Source organism: Anopheles merus, chromosome 2L, assembly GCF_017562075.2.
Source record: "Anopheles merus strain MAF chromosome 2L, AmerM5.1, whole genome shotgun sequence".
Taxonomy (NCBI): Eukaryota; Metazoa; Arthropoda; class Insecta; order Diptera; family Culicidae; genus Anopheles; species Anopheles merus.
Window position 1 is genome coordinate 33,740,984 of NC_054083.1, and position 14,619 is coordinate 33,755,602.

Below are 14,619 nucleotides of genomic sequence, written 5' to 3' on the forward strand. Positions count from 1 at the left end.
AAAATCTAGTTAATTGACGAGTTTAATAAATATTTTTTGTGCAACACTGAGTTCTTGTTGAACTTTTGTTTGTCCTTTTTTTCCACTTATTTTTGCAGCACCAGCGAAGTTCTTATCAAAAGGTGTTAATCATAAACGTCAACATAAAAAATCTAATTTTGAATTTCGCGCATTGTTTAAGCTGTCAGCGCCGTTTTTCCGTTCATGTCATATGAGGTTGACCCCTGGTTGACGTAGAATAATGAAAACAAATCAATCCCTATTAAAAACGTGTTTTTCGCATTTCCACCTTGTGTTTTCCAAACATACCACCTTAAACTAATTTCGCAGTGTTTGCGAGAGTCTTCATCGAGAAGAGTGTTTCCATTTGCATAATCTAGAAGAAAAATGGGACAAGTGCAGTCTAAGTTTGCTAAGCGTCAGGAGCTTCCAAAATCTGTGGTCAATGTCGTGGGGTAAGTGTGTTGATGTAAATTTACCTTGATAGCATTTTTATTATATCAAGAGCCTTTGTTGTGCAGTTTTAATCCATCTGGAAATGATCGCACGGTATCGAACGCGTTTCTTGCCGAGTCGTATGCGCCGCCGACGCAGCTGCTGACGAAGCATGCGCTTTCCTTTTATGTGGATGTTCCTCTCGAGGTGGAGGAACTTTTGTGGGGCACACGGCGAGATATCATCTTCCAGCGGATGGTAACTGTTGGGGGTAGGACGAATACCATCCACCAAATGATATCGATTGAATTCACACCCCACATGCGCGATGGCCAAATGATCTTCCTGGAGGAAATGGGTCATCAAGTGGATGCGCAGCGGGGTGACGTGTGGGTGGTGCTTCGGCAAAACGTGCATCCGGTGTTCAGAGCTCTGGGTGATAATCTCATCAGCTCCTGTGCTTTGCCACTGTCTGTGGCCCTGCTGGGCGGCACGGTGGAAGTGACGGGCATGGATGGTATCAAACTCTACGTTAACGTGAACGAACCCTATCCGTTTAACTTGCCGCTGGTGAAGACGATCGATGGGCAAGGTTTGAGGACGCCCAACGGCCGTGGCAGGCTGGTGATAATGTTTTATGGTAAGCTTCTCGTGTGTAAGTTTTCCTCTTGATAAAGTGTTTTTTTTTCCTTTGTTTTGCAGTTATTGTTCCACGTGTACCGACTAGTCTGCGGGACGCAACCACCAACATGATCCGTCAGATAGAGAACGCACCAGAGCAGAACGAAGATGCGTAAAAAATCCAGACCATTATTCATCCCACACCCAGAGGCTAGGGGCCCTAAGCAGAGGATAGAATTGGGGCCCCTAGCTTCCTTAAAAGTCCTGAAATTTTATCGCATTTTTATGAATATCTTTTTACGAATACCAAAAAAACGGTATTCGTATTAATCCTATCCTTCTTCTTCTTTTGGCTCAACAACCGTTGTCGGTCAAGGCCTGCCTGTACCACTACTTGTGGCCTTGGTTTTCAGTTACTTATGAGTTAACCCCCCCCCCCCCCCCCCCATTAAAGGACAGTCAGTCCTACGTATAGCGGTCGATTTGGGGCTTGAGCCCATGACGGGCATGTTGTTAAGTCTTACGAATTGACGACCCACACCCGTCCTGCATTGTCTTGCAAATACACATTCTCATTCTATTTTATTTTCCTTAATTTCCACTATTACATTTGGCGTAACGTCCCGCGTGTCAGTCCTTGCTACGGTGTGACGGAGGGACCATTATATGTTTGACCGCATGACGAAATAAAAATAAGCTTTTACACTCACTCACCCCCTCGTCTTACGATTAATTCATGCTCATCCATTCATGATGAATACTTTACTCACACATACTTTCTCACATATACATTCTCACATTCAATTTCGCTCTAGAAAAAGCGACACAGACCATTTCCTTATGGTTCGAGCACCCACCGCTAGAGTAGCCAGCGATCCTTGTGTTACCTAGCGTTACGCAGCGCTACGTATCGTTACGTATAAGCACAAACATGAACCAAACGGCAATGATTGCACAATTATTGATCTTATTGCACTTCACTCTTGATTAATCGAGGCAAAATAAACGCACAGCACCAATCGAACCGTAACACAAACAACGCAAATTGGGTTGCCAGAACACGGCACGCAGGGAACGCATTTCTTTACGTTGGACACCGACCGAGCCCAGTCACGCACGCAGATTGCGCAGAAGTGTGGAAAGTCGCACGATAATTAAGCGGAGGTGGATTTTACGTGAATAGTATTTTTAGACCTACAGTGACACGAAAATAGATTAATCAGCGGTCTGCTTCATTGTTCTTCGTTTGTTGAGTGGTGGCCAATGACTATCAGAAATTTTATTTCATTCGAGTTGAGCACGCCAGGGCAACGAAATCGCACGTATTCAAAGGCAAACTGATAAGAGTGCTGTAATATTGTGAGAATTCGCCATCCTAGGCTTTACTTACTTACTTATCCGCCGGTACAACCATTTTGCGATCTTGGCCTCCCTCAGGAGTGTCCGAAACCGCTCGCGATCTCGCGCCTTCGTCTGCCAGTCCGTTATCCCGGCCTTAATGGCAGACGCCTGCACGCCATCTTGCCACCTCAATTTGGGCTTACCATCTTCTGTCCTTGTGGACGGACTAAAAAGACTTTACGCGCTGGGTCGTCCGTTTCCATGCTTACAGCATGGCCAGTCCACCGGAGCCCGGCGAGCTTGATACGCTGCACGACAGTGAGGTCGCCGTACATCTCGTATATCTCGTCATTATAGCGGCTCCTCCATTGTCCTTACACACATACGGGGCCAAGTATCCTTCTGAGCATCTTCCTCTCGAACGCGGCTAAGAGGGTTTTGTCAGATTTGGACAGTGCCCATGTCTCAGAGGTGTATGTGAGTACCGGTACTATATAGGTACTATATAGTCCCAGCTTCGTCGGTCGCGACAGGTTCTTTGAGATGAACTGATTTTTCAGGCTGTAGAAAGACCGGTTGGGCCGGTTTGATGGTACAGTCGTCAAGTCGTACGACGTAACAACATGCCCGTCATGGGTTCAAGTCCCGAATAGACCGTGCCCCCATACACAGGACTGACTATCCTGCTATCGGTAATCAATAAGTCACTGAAAGCCAATACTGGCTGAGAACGACTTATTGTGCCAAAGAAGAAGAGGAAGATACTGATTAACGGACTTAGCTTGGTTCGAGGAATTGTAGAAGGTTTTCCAGATGCCTTTGAAACCAAATTTGTTCATGTTCTTATGTACTATCTGGTCGCGTACTTCAACCAACGTTTCGGCGTAATTGACGGCTTGTACCGTTTGTCATATTAAAGCGTTTAAGAAAATGTTAAAGGGTTTGTGGCTCTAAATCCAACGGCAAATCAGGTGATTCGCTGAGTTTTTAGTTCTAGATAAGTATGGTAAGCTTATTATCCTATGTAATACTTGTTGTTCCAAAGGCTCTGCTGATATGTGTTTGGCTGCCTCGAACATCCGAAATGTGAATCGGAAATAAGTTTACATGTAATCTCGTTTTTCACGGATACATTAAGATAGCTTTCCGTTCATTTTCGAAGCATTCGAGCATCTTGTATAACGGCTTAGCACTGTTCGCGACATGCAGTCTAGCGAGAAATCACGCCAAAAGGAAAAAGTTCGTTAAAAGCATTCGATATTCAAAGAATTGTAACCCAAAAAGCGATCCGACTCTCGAACTTGCGGTTCCATTAGCACTGTACGAACTGTACAACCATGTTGCTAAAGGGCAACCCCAAGTAATAGACAATCTTCATAGCTGTATTACGAAACTTTCGAGTTACAGTTATGGTCCAAGCTAGTACCCTTCTCCTGCTGGCTAAGAAATGATCGAGCAGAGCCCAGAAGGAACACTTTGTCTCAAGTAGGATGCCTAGATTTTTGCCGCACCGCACCGCATGAAGCTTTTGAAGCTGATCAGTACACTGCAAAAACAATCCGTTGTGAAAATCATAGACCGCTGAATGTGGGTGAAAGCCATAGCGATACGCTTATTGTCCAGCGAATAGTCACGATGTGTCAAAAGCGACTCAAAATGTACAGGATCCAGAGCAACGTGTAGATCCTGGACAGGATGCGCGAAGCTCTGATGAAGCGGTTCTATTGCCTAGACTATAACAAGCAATGACAATGAATTAAAAACAAGCGATATTGAAACGAGTAACATATCTTAACATTAGAATCAACATTATTCATAGTGATTCTGTAATCCATTCCATGTGAGTTCCATCCACGAACACGTGAACGTAATCGCAATACGCAAAGGCAACAGCGTTACGATGCTAGGATTGTACTGCAGTGTGGGTCGTGTGAAGGTAGCCGACAGGTGGTTGTAGGTAGCAACCAAAGAGTAAAAATACGCTCTCTCGTTTCTCTGACTAGCCAATGCGGAAGTCAGGTGTGCAGAGCAGGTGCACTGCGTAGGTTTTGCTTTCTTTCTTCTTTGTTGAACGGACCAATCGAAGCACAGCGAACAGAAACGATGACGAATTGCCAAAGACGAAACAAAAGAGAAAAGGGAATATCCGCTATAAACACTCATCTTTGTCTTTTCCACTTCGATCGTCCGATACCTGGAATCAAATTGCATTCATAGTCCAAATCAACGATGACTAGTGTGGACGGTGTGATCACAGCTATCCGAAAACGAAGCTAAAACGTGGCCATTTCAAGCTGGAAAATGCCTTACACCATGGGACGCTCATTTCCACTCATACTATAGCCAGCTTGGATCAAAAGGTTGAAAATCCTGAAGTCGCTACTGTTTAATTCCTGTCAGATGAAACCGGCAACCATATCCCTCAGATAAAATACAAACGCTTAGAAATGCAATTATTCCAGACATTGCAGAAAAAGTTTCAAAAATACAATCGAAAGTGTAGATCACGCAAATGTAAAATCAGCCGACGAAGAATCAGATTAAAAATTCCGTAGAAACGGACGTACAATCAGACCCGTTAAATAAACGGCTACCTGTTACTGTTGAGCCATTATTGATTGTTTTTAGGGGGGAGATGTGGCACAGTAACATGACTAAGTAACAATTACAATTTAACAAAACCATCGAGCCCATTAAAAACTACCTATTTGCGCGCACAACTTACCTCTTTTTAGTGCCTTTTTGTTCGTTCCATCCGGGTAGCAGCCCATTGATGGACCAATTGCCGTTTCACAGAATTACAACAACACACTGGTTGGAACGTATCGTTTACATTTTAATGTCGCGGATCACTAATTGCAATGCAAGTTGAATGGTTGGGTAACTGGCTCAAACATGATTTTTTACATCACTTTCATTCTTCCTACACACTGCACGCACACACCAAAAGCATTGTACAAATCATTCCCTTTTCGATCCTTTGGCTTCTGACACTCAATCAAAGCAAACAGAAGAACTGGACTTGCGAAAACCACGGATAATCGGATAATCAAATATCAAACGCATCATCCACACCGCAGCCAACCCGGCTCAATCATCAATCATCACTTTCGACTGCACATTCGGGAAATTGATTTCTAACCGTACCGGTTCAAAACATACCATTCCGGTGACAGAGCAATCAGCAGAAAGAAAACAGCGCTTGAAAATTAACACAAAACCGGAACAAAACGAGCGACAGTAAAGTTAAAACCCAAACCGACTTCACATTCTATCGCGCATTGTTTACCTTGATGAAGCAGCTTTGCACAGTGTTGCCAACCTGACAGATGCGTGTAGGATCAATGACGTGAATTTATCCACTACTGTCATCCAAACGACGCTTCTAGAAAGAGCATTTGGCACATTATCCTCATCCACGCCGGTTCTGTTTTCTGCGCTAGTGCTACCAAATTACCATCGCACCTGTTTGCGGCTCTGCTATCATTTTTAACATTTTCAGGCCGTCATAATTTGTGAGAGAAATGGAAGAAGAGAAAAATTTGTACGTCGTATTGGGAGTGGCACGTGAGGCTTCCCTGGAGGAAATCCTCGCTGCGTAAGTGTGTGTGTGTGTGTGTGTGGTGGTTTTGGTTCGGAGATAGGTGTCTTCTATGGGGAATTTTAGTGAATTATTCTACGTTAATTAATTCACTAATTAATGACGTTAATTCTTTCTTCGCAGCTATCAACGGCTAGCACCAATGTGTCGGGAAGATTCGGAAAACTATGATCCGACGGATTTCCCGATCCAGGGTCTGGAGCAGCAAGAGTATTGGGAGCTGCTGAACCACGCATACCGCACGCTGAGTGAGTCAAGCGCGACAGGATTGGCAACCAGTCTCTATAGACAGTTTGAATCCTTGTATCTTTCCCCCACCTCGCTGCCTCTAATTCTCTTCTTTCCTTTCTTCGCGAGCAGTCATTCCGGAGATGCGTGCCCGGTACGATGCTGGCTACCCTAGCGAGGAACTGCCTGCCCCGGTACGCTCCCGCGCTGAATCATTGGCCCTGGGCAGGTAAGACATGGGCAGGCGTTGTGCATACGTTAGCACCGAAAACGAAACGATAACTTAAACACTGTCATTGCCCACCACAGTTCGGCTGCCATCCAGCCACCCCCTTTGATCGTGCCCGCGTCGGAGCAGGTACGGCCACACTCCATCGTGCTACAATGTCCGGTCCAGCTGGAAGAGCTGTTCTACGGGACGCGGAAGGATGTCAGCTATCAACGGCTGGTAAACATTGCCGGCCAGTCGGAGCTCATCTATCAGACGACGTCGGTCAATATCACACCGTACATGCGCGATGGCGAACAGATCATACTGCGTGGGCTCGGCAACCAGATTGGAGCGGCGCAGGGTGACCTGCTGGTTGTGCTGCGCCAATTCGTACACCCGTCGTTCAGCGCCAAGGGCAACGATCTTGTCTGCAACTGTCACATACCGCTATCGGTTGCTGTGCTGGGCGGCATAGTCGTCTTCAGGGGCATCGACAACAAGACATTTCGGCTGATGTTGGACGAACCGTACCCGCTGCTTCCGCCACTAGTGAAGGTGATCGAGGGGGAGGGTATGAAGACGCGCCACGGGCGTGGAAAGCTGGTGGTGAAGTTTTACGGTAAGTCTTTGGGAGGGATGTTTCGCAATGCCAAGCGTGTGCGGGTGCTATATTCCTCTCAGCAAAGGAAGCACTGTTCAGGCTGTTGGGAAGGTAAAAGTCCGCAACCAATGATCGTTGATATTTCAAATGACTCAGTTATCTCAATTTAGTCATCAAATGAAAGTAAACTTATAGTTTTTTTTTATGTTTTCAACATTTTGTTTTGTTTTCCAAAAGCGAAAATATCGTAGTAGTAGTGTAATAGTGTCGTCAAATATAAATAACGGAATTGAACATTTATTGAAAAAAAAAAACAATGACAACAGAAAATGATAAGCAAATATGATATATGCAATATTTTATTCTACACAGCAGTGTTGATAGTTGCAGTGTTGTAGTATTTCATTAAATAATTTATAAAACAGCCATTAGGGCTTACTACTTATTTTACAATAAAATTATAATAATAGCAATACTTAATTGCTTATCCGGCGCTACAACCGCTTTGCGATCTTGGCCTGCCTCAGGAGTGTCCGAAACCGCAATAGCAATACTAATAATAATAAAAATAAAAATAATCATAATTAATATCATTATATTAATAATTAAAACAATAATAGTAACAATCCGAAGGATAAGCTGTTGTTACAAAGATAATAACTATTGATGGGTGCCGTGGGTGCGTAACGCCCATCACTGGTAATAACATCACCAAAGTAAAAGTTGGTTTTCATCACCAAGAAAATAATTAGGATTGTCAGATGTCACGGAAAAGCAATACTTTATCTTCCCTTTCAACCGAACAACAAATAAACCATGTGTTACATTGTATAATTGATAATTTGTTATTGATAAACAATTTTATGTCTCACATTTTAAACATTTTTTTTTCTTCCTCTTTTGCAGTCCAGTTTCTACCAGTGCCAACCCGTCTGCGGGATGAAACCGCCAACCTGCTGCGTCAGATCGAGGGCGCATTCAAGCGCGCAGAGGACGCCTATAACTAGGACGCTCGCACATACGCATCCAAAAACCGCACCCGTCCGTGCTGTACGCTAAACAACTGCCATACACTGTAGTTGTACCTCGTGCTCGTAGCGTAGATGACGACATTCATTCATAAAAACACACTCGCTCTCTCAACCGCTCAATCGCTCGTTCGCTCTCTCGTCGCACACACGTCGAACTACGCTCTGCCTTGCGCTTCGTGGCCTTCTGCCACTCCCCTCCAAATACCTGTTCTGCACGGCGTTTGCGTCATTGCCGTTTGGTTGTGTAGGGTAGTCGCGCGCAGTGTCCGTGTTATCGGTGGCGTAGTGTAATCGGACTAGGCCTTCGAATCGTCTTTACCTGTCCGCGAGCACAATTGGTATTGGTGCAATTCCGCAAAAAAAAAAAAACAGTCCAGTGTCTGTGTGTAGTCTGACGAGATTACGACAGGTGATAGTGGCAAGCGTCCAGCACTGGCACAAAACTACAGTTCCTTAAGATAGACAAAATTTGTGAATTTATTGTCCCTTTAGAAAGCAAGCAAGAACAAATTCCAGTCCAGGGGGTAGGCAAGGAAGGCACAATTATTGATTTATTTTACACTCGCAACTCAATCACATCGAACGCCACAGCACCCAGCACATAAACAAAACCACACCAACGGCACTCAACCAAGCAGAGGGAGCGCGTTATTCTTACTTAGAGCAGGGGCAGGGGGTCTCGCAAAAACAACAAAACCACAATTTGGCCGACCAGAAAGGGCGGAGAGAGCTGTCACAACGCGGGGGGATTAAACGTGAAGCTTTTATTTTTAGACCCTGCCACTGTACAGATTCCGTTGAGCAGAGGGACAAGGTTAAACCTTTGCGAATGGACGGCAACGGCAAGTTCATTGTACAGCCCGCCACGATCGGGTTCTTCACGGGTTGAACGCACCCCTCCGGTTTTCGCACTCAGTTGCTCGCGGAACACTGGCCAGAACGCGCGTCGGAACAACCAGACCGATCGGTTACAGGCTGTACACGAGCGACCGGGTACGGGTTAAGATTACAATTAGCAGTGTGTGTGTGTGTGTTGTACATTAGCGGGTGTTGTGTTGCGATCAGCAGGGCGCAGGGTGATAACAGCTTGTAAGTGTGTGGCGTTCGCGCGTGCGTTTAGTTGAACTGAGCTGGTTGCAAAATATTTAAGCAACATATTTAATTTCTTCTAAAAGACACCTTATTTCTTAGTTTGAGGCAGTATAGAAACGCTTGTTAAACTCGTTTAAACTTTTGTTTACTTTTGCATATTGAAGAAATTTTGAATTATAAACCAATAAATCCATTCAAAGCGAATTTAAATGTTCAGCGGAACATATACAATATGCCATCTAAAATATGTTTCTCCTAATACAACTTGAAGCACATTGATTACAGGTCACATTGAAACTAACACAAAACATTGTAATTTTCAAACAATTTTGAAAGTTTAACAATTTGCATTTACATCAAAACGGGGTGTGTTTGTGTTTTTAAAATCAGTTGATGAAATCATCGGAATGTGAACCAGTTTTTTCGCCCTAACATTTAGAATTTAGAAAAATACCACAAGAAATCTGTGCCCTAATATCGAAGTATGTATTTAAAAAATACAAACGATATGAATTAAAACATTTAAAATTGGAAAGAGAATTGAATAGAGTTTCCAACATTATTGCAACATTAAAAATAAAGAAACGAATTATACCATCGGCCCTTAAATTTGTTTTCATAAAGGTAAATTATTATTGAAATTAATGCTGCCCTTTCGTCACTTCAGCAAACCCCCTCAAATGATTAAAGCTACCCTTTCGTCACTCCAACCACTGCTTCCTTCAACGGTGTCCACCTGAATCGGTTCTATTTGTTTACCCTCTGCGCAACCAACTACTCTAACGTCGTTCACTTAAATTTTCTCTCTTCCCCAGCTCGATCTAACCGCCAACCCCGTGCATCGACAATAGAAAACGATGCACTCGCCCTCCGTCTCCTCCGTCCGCTTCGTTGGTGTGCACTTTAAAGGGCTACTGGCACGGACAGCACTACCACAGTCAGCATCATCCCATCAACAACGCGGGTACTGCACAGGCTCCAGCCCGGTTGCGCAAACATCATCTCGATGGGCGACAATGATGGCAACGGCGACGGTACGGCGGTTGGGCATAAATGCACCGGCCATTGTTGTCGTTCGGCAACTGAGTGGCACCGCTCGCAGCAGCAGCAGTACACTATCGTCCACCGGTGGAGGAGCAGGTCAGAGAAGTGAAATAAGCAGCTGGAACAAACGGAAGCCACAGTGTCGAGAACATCATCAGCTTATCTGCGGGCAGGAACAGCAAGGTGAGGTTCAATACCAATGATCGAGATGTACTTAGGATTTTATAGAGCGATCTTCGGGACGATCTACAAAGAAATTGGAGGTTTCGTTTGCTAAAAGATATACACATTAAGAATTGAACAATATTAGAAATTATACAATATTTGATAAGATTATGTCCACTTACTTATGGCTCTAATCTTTTGTTAGTAAACATGTATCATCTCCGCACTCGTAGTGGAACTTCAACAGAGCTAACATTGCAATAGAGATAGCGATAGCCACTTTTCCTTCTCTGAGATCCGTGATAAACGTGTACCAATGTGACACAAATCAAACACCGTCTGCGCCGGCCATTCCGCCCTGATACACACACGATACTGTGCTCTTATCGGGTAGAATTGCCCTGGTAACACACCCATACGCTTAATTTGGACGACCTAATTTTAACGCCACTTTGGTGGTGTGTTTGGTGGCCCTAAACTTGCTCCGTTTGAGATACAGATCCCGACTCTTGTCTGGAGCAGTCGATACTTTCCTCTGTAAGAATCGCCGTTCCCACCTTTTTCCAATAAGATTGTTTTAAAGTGTTTTTTTCGTACTGTATTCCTGTTATTTTACAGCACACTCACCGTTTTTCCACGTGCAACATCAACAGCAGCGCAGCATGAGCACTACCGGAGCAGCCAAGAAAGGGTTGGTGGCCGTTGAGGAAGCTCGCCGCTTCATGGTGGACTGCCTGGTAAAGTCCAACACTCCGCCGGCCCACGCGAAACAGCAGGCCGATCTGCTGGTGGAAGCGGACTACCGTGGCCACTTCAGCCACGGCATGAACCGGCTCGAGATGTACATTAACGATCTGCACAAGAACGCGTGCAACGGGGCGGCCGTACCGGCCGTGCTGAACGAAACGCCGGCCACGGCTTGGGTCGACGGGAACAACGGGCTCGGTGCGGTCGTCGGCAACTTCTGCATGGATTTAGCGATCCGCAAGGCGAAGGAGGTCGGCGTTGGATGGGTTTGTGCGAAGCGTAAGTGTTGTTGTTAGTGTTGCTGTACGTATTACGCGTTGTTCTGGAACCAGTATTCCTCTAATTTTAGGATCGAATCATTACGGCATTGCGGGATGGTACACGCTGCGTGCGATGAACGCCGGCTGCATTGGCATGTCGATGACGAACACTTCACCGCTGGCCAGCCCAACCCGCAGTAAAGAGGCCGCCCTCGGAACGAACCCCATTTCGGTGGGAGCGCCCGGGAAGGATGGCGATGGGTTCGTGCTCGATATGGCCACCACGGCCGTCGCTGTCGGAAAGGTTGCTGGGGATAGTTTTAAGCACTGTAAGAATGTCCGTTTAACGAACTTTCTTCTCATTACCTTTAGATTGAAATGCAGCGCCGTAAGAACGAACCCATCCCGGTCGGCTGGGCCCAGGGTCCCGATGGACATCCGACGACGGACGCAAGCGTGGCGTTCGACACCGCTTGCCTCATGCCGCTCGGCGGCACCGAACTAACGTCCGGCTACAAGGGTTACGGGCTCGGTGCGATGGTGGAAGTGTTTTGCGGCGTGCTGGCCGGTGCGAACTACGCCACGAAGATCCGCAAGTGGACCCACGCCGGTGCCGATTCGGAGGCGGATCTGGGCCAGTGCTTCGTGGCGATCAATCCTGCCTGCTTTGCACCGGGCTTCGAAGGCCGGCTGTCCGATCTGACCGGCATTCTGCGCAACATGCCAATGGTTTGTGAAAGTTGCATTTATTTGCTCTCTTTTTCGTTACTCATGTACGTTTACCTGCTTACAGACTGATCCCAATCATCCCGTCCTGGTGGCAGGAGATCCGGAACTGCACCACATGGCAATGGTGGACAAGGAAGGTGGTCTTGCGTACCACGTAAACCAAATCAAGACTTGCACCGAGCTGTCGGAACGGTTGGGTGTGAAGCCAATTGAAGTGATTTAAAGTAAGAAAGCCGCGACACACAGCAGGTTTCAGAGTAACACATATCAATGTTCTTATGTGCTTTGTCCTTTTTGTTGCATTATTGACATTTAGTGCATTTTTTTCAAAGATTCCAACCAAAGGAAACCTTTCAATAAAGTATTAACTTGATAAGCAATAACTAAAATATCGTTTTCTTTGTCCTAAGTAAACCATAAGACAGTGAAATAGAAATTACGATAATTTTTTACAACTTTCCTCCAAATTCTGCGCACTTTTGCGTTGGTTGCGAAATTGTAAACAAAACTGTGACATTCCTACCCCCCGGAAACGAAACAACACCAAAGTGACATTTCGCTTTGCAAACTGACAGCTTGCCCCATGCGGCGGATCAATACATAAACAAAATTTTCTGCGGCACAACGAAACGGACGCAAAACGTGCTCGAAAATGAAACTATTAACGTACAACTTTCTGACCTCCAAGTGCATTCGCGGCGTGAAAGTGGGATATCCTCTAAAGTTGAATGTAAGTACCGATTTGCTTGTGGTTTCCATGCCGTTCAGCAACGTTATTAATGCACTTTTGCTCTGTTCCTTTCTGCGCTCCTATGCACACACGTACAGATCGTCGAAAAGAAGGAAGTGAATGCGGATTTCAACTCGGAATTCATTACCCGCATGCTGCCAAGGCTAGAATGGAGCGCCATTAGTGCGGCGGCAACGAATGTAAGCCCACAAACGAGGCGCACATGAGGCGTAACTGTAACCTCGATCGTTTCCGCTCCCGTTACAGATCGGTTCCGACATTCCCAGTGCCATGCCGGCCGACATCCAGAACGATATGGAAACGCTGCAGAAGCTGCACCACATCCTGCTCGAGGTGGACGTGGTCGAGGGTACGCTGGAGTGTCCGGAAACGGGGCGCATTTTCCCGATCAACAACGGCATCCCGAACATGCTGCTGAACGAGGATGAAGTTTAGTGTGGGTGCGTGGGTGCAGATGTGCCCGCATTTTGAAGGCATTTTATTGAAACACTCGTCTTTGTTATGTGGTATTGTGTAAGTTAAAGTAATAATATAAAGCATATAATAATCAACCTTCAAAACACTTCCCATCGTATTGTTCGCAAACCGTTTATTGTTCATTATCGTATGAAGTCTGAGTGTGTATGTATCGTCGAACAGCATTTCTGCCTGTTCGACAAACATCCAAACGCTTTGGAAGAAAGGTGTAATATTAATGGTTTTTTTTCTCCTATGATTACAAATATGGTAATGCTAATTAACACGCTCATGCAGTGGATGCGTAGAAAAGGACGAATTGGTTTTGCAGTTACATTGTTTGCAGTAAGGTACACAGGGGTTTTGTTTTTACACCACCAATTTGTTCGTATCTCAAATACCAAACTAAACAAAACCAAAAATAAGTGAAATCGTTACAGAATCTACAGAAATCTATTGAAGGTCCATTTAAAACTCTTTCCCCGTTAAACAAAAATCAACAAACATGTATAATTATCGATAAACTTAAAAACTAGATAAAATATGGTATAAAAACTTAAATTCTAAGGAAAAACATAGATTCTTGCTCTGATCTTTGGTGGAATTTACGGCACTGTCGTCCAAAATATCAAAAGTACATAATTGTTACGTTAACCTAAACGGCATAATAAGAAACCCGCAAACTTTTAATTTACACTGATTAACCCAACGCAAGATGTGTTGGCATTTTCGGGGCTAATTAGAGCATTCTACCATTTTACACTGGATCTATCATGTATCGCATACATATGTAGGCACAAAGTAACGTGCTATCTTGAAAAGTGAGATTGCCTCATTCCTCATTACTACGCCTTCCCTTCGGTACTTGTCTTCGGAAACGTGCGGGGAATTTAGTCTATGCAAACAACAACTTCATTAATCCATTAACAAACACATACCGACACATCCGGCCTCGCACCCTTCCGAATCGAACTACACGCATCTGAGAATATATTCGAACTCTAGCGGCTTTTTTTTTTTGCTATGTTTTATCATAAACGGTAATTCATCTTGCTGTTGCTCTATGTGGCTCTTGCTTTAGAATGAGTGTGTGTATGTGTTTTTCAAACTGTTGCTAGAAAAATATCATTGCGTCTAACTTATTCCACTCCAGTTGCGCTATATATGTGATTAGTCATGTACGTTTTGCAAGTAACAAATGTGCGAGTCCCCAGTTCGGTAAGAAGTCAACCCCTCTATTAAGTAGTGCATATCGTTTTGTAGCAGTAGTAGTGAGATGAATTTCAAACGATCATTTGTCATGCTT

General features: G+C 44.8%; 4 protein-coding genes and 1 long non-coding RNA gene across 9 annotated transcripts; 4 read left to right on the plus strand and 1 right to left on the minus strand.

Annotated features, from left to right (window-relative positions):
• The first annotated feature begins 387 nt into the window (after positions 1-387).
• LOC121592320 (chaperone protein DnaJ 2-like) lies at positions 388-1,232 on the plus strand. The gene is made up of 3 exons (XM_041913719.1): positions 388-455; positions 522-1,027; positions 1,138-1,232. Exons 1-3 carry the CDS (start codon positions 388-390, stop codon positions 1,230-1,232), a joined length of 669 nt encoding a protein of 222 aa, XP_041769653.1.
• Positions 1,233-5,921: 4,689 nt separating this feature from the next.
• On the plus strand, positions 5,922-8,045 carry LOC121592321 (chaperone protein DnaJ 2-like). Its single transcript, XM_041913720.1, has 5 exons — positions 5,922-5,995; positions 6,122-6,246; positions 6,359-6,455; positions 6,536-7,056; positions 7,945-8,045. The coding sequence occupies exons 1-5, from the start codon at positions 5,922-5,924 to the stop codon at positions 8,043-8,045; spliced, it is 918 nt and encodes a 305-aa protein (XP_041769654.1).
• On the plus strand, positions 8,041-12,489 carry LOC121594087 (uncharacterized oxidoreductase YjmC). Of its 5 annotated transcripts, none has more exons than XM_041917030.1 (6): positions 8,041-8,593; positions 9,977-10,388; positions 10,989-11,396; positions 11,467-11,681; positions 11,750-12,106; positions 12,171-12,489. In XM_041917030.1, exons 2-6 carry the CDS (start codon positions 10,019-10,021, stop codon positions 12,327-12,329), a joined length of 1,509 nt encoding a protein of 502 aa, XP_041772964.1. In that variant the 5' UTR covers positions 8,041-8,593; positions 9,977-10,018; the 3' UTR covers positions 12,330-12,489. The 5 variants fall into 5 exon arrangements, with proteins under 5 accessions (XP_041772964.1, XP_041772965.1, XP_041772961.1 ...); XM_041917031.1 differs by having other exon boundaries at positions 8,041-8,478; XM_041917027.1 differs by lacking the exon at positions 8,041-8,593 and adding an exon at positions 8,600-9,158.
• LOC121594094 lies at positions 10,084-10,687 on the minus strand. Its single transcript, XR_006004896.1, has 2 exons — positions 10,553-10,687; positions 10,084-10,478 (listed from the first exon to the last, which is right to left on the minus strand). It is a non-coding gene; the product is annotated as an uncharacterized LOC121594094 (long non-coding RNA).
• Positions 12,490-12,689: 200 nt separating the features above from the next.
• LOC121594089 (multifunctional methyltransferase subunit TRM112-like protein) lies at positions 12,690-14,238 on the plus strand. Its single transcript, XM_041917034.1, has 3 exons — positions 12,690-12,836; positions 12,935-13,036; positions 13,104-14,238. Exons 1-3 carry the CDS (start codon positions 12,759-12,761, stop codon positions 13,290-13,292), a joined length of 369 nt encoding a protein of 122 aa, XP_041772968.1. The 5' UTR covers positions 12,690-12,758; the 3' UTR covers positions 13,293-14,238.
• The last annotated feature ends 381 nt before the right edge of the window (positions 14,239-14,619 follow it).

Bases quoted from the DNA above. Each gene is read 5' to 3' on its own strand.
- LOC121592320 (XM_041913719.1), top strand. From the start codon at position 388: ATGGGACAAGTGCAGTCTAAGTTTGCTAAGCGTCAGGAGCTTCCAAAA. The intron at 456-521 runs GTAAGTGTGTTG...TTTGTTGTGCAG, and splicing joins TCTGTGGTCAATGTCGTGGG to TTTTAATCCATCTGGAAATG. The intron at 1,028-1,137 runs GTTTGAGGACGC...TTTGTTTTGCAG, and splicing joins GAAGACGATCGATGGGCAAG to TTATTGTTCCACGTGTACCG.
- LOC121592321 (XM_041913720.1), top strand. From the start codon at position 5,922: ATGGAAGAAGAGAAAAATTTGTACGTCGTATTGGGAGTGGCACGTGAG. The intron at 6,456-6,535 runs GTAAGACATGGG...TGCCCACCACAG, and splicing joins GAATCATTGGCCCTGGGCAG to TTCGGCTGCCATCCAGCCAC. The intron at 7,057-7,944 runs GTAAGTCTTTGG...CCTCTTTTGCAG, and splicing joins GCTGGTGGTGAAGTTTTACG to TCCAGTTTCTACCAGTGCCA.
- LOC121594087 (XM_041917030.1), top strand. From the start codon at position 10,019: ATGCACTCGCCCTCCGTCTCCTCCGTCCGCTTCGTTGGTGTGCACTTT. The intron at 10,389-10,988 runs GTGAGGTTCAAT...GTTATTTTACAG, and splicing joins CTGCGGGCAGGAACAGCAAG to CACACTCACCGTTTTTCCAC. The intron at 11,682-11,749 runs GTTGCTGGGGAT...CATTACCTTTAG, and splicing joins CGGCCGTCGCTGTCGGAAAG to ATTGAAATGCAGCGCCGTAA.
- LOC121594089 (XM_041917034.1), top strand. From the start codon at position 12,759: ATGAAACTATTAACGTACAACTTTCTGACCTCCAAGTGCATTCGCGGC. The intron at 12,837-12,934 runs GTAAGTACCGAT...ACACACGTACAG, and splicing joins GATATCCTCTAAAGTTGAAT to ATCGTCGAAAAGAAGGAAGT. The intron at 13,037-13,103 runs GTAAGCCCACAA...CTCCCGTTACAG, and splicing joins TTAGTGCGGCGGCAACGAAT to ATCGGTTCCGACATTCCCAG.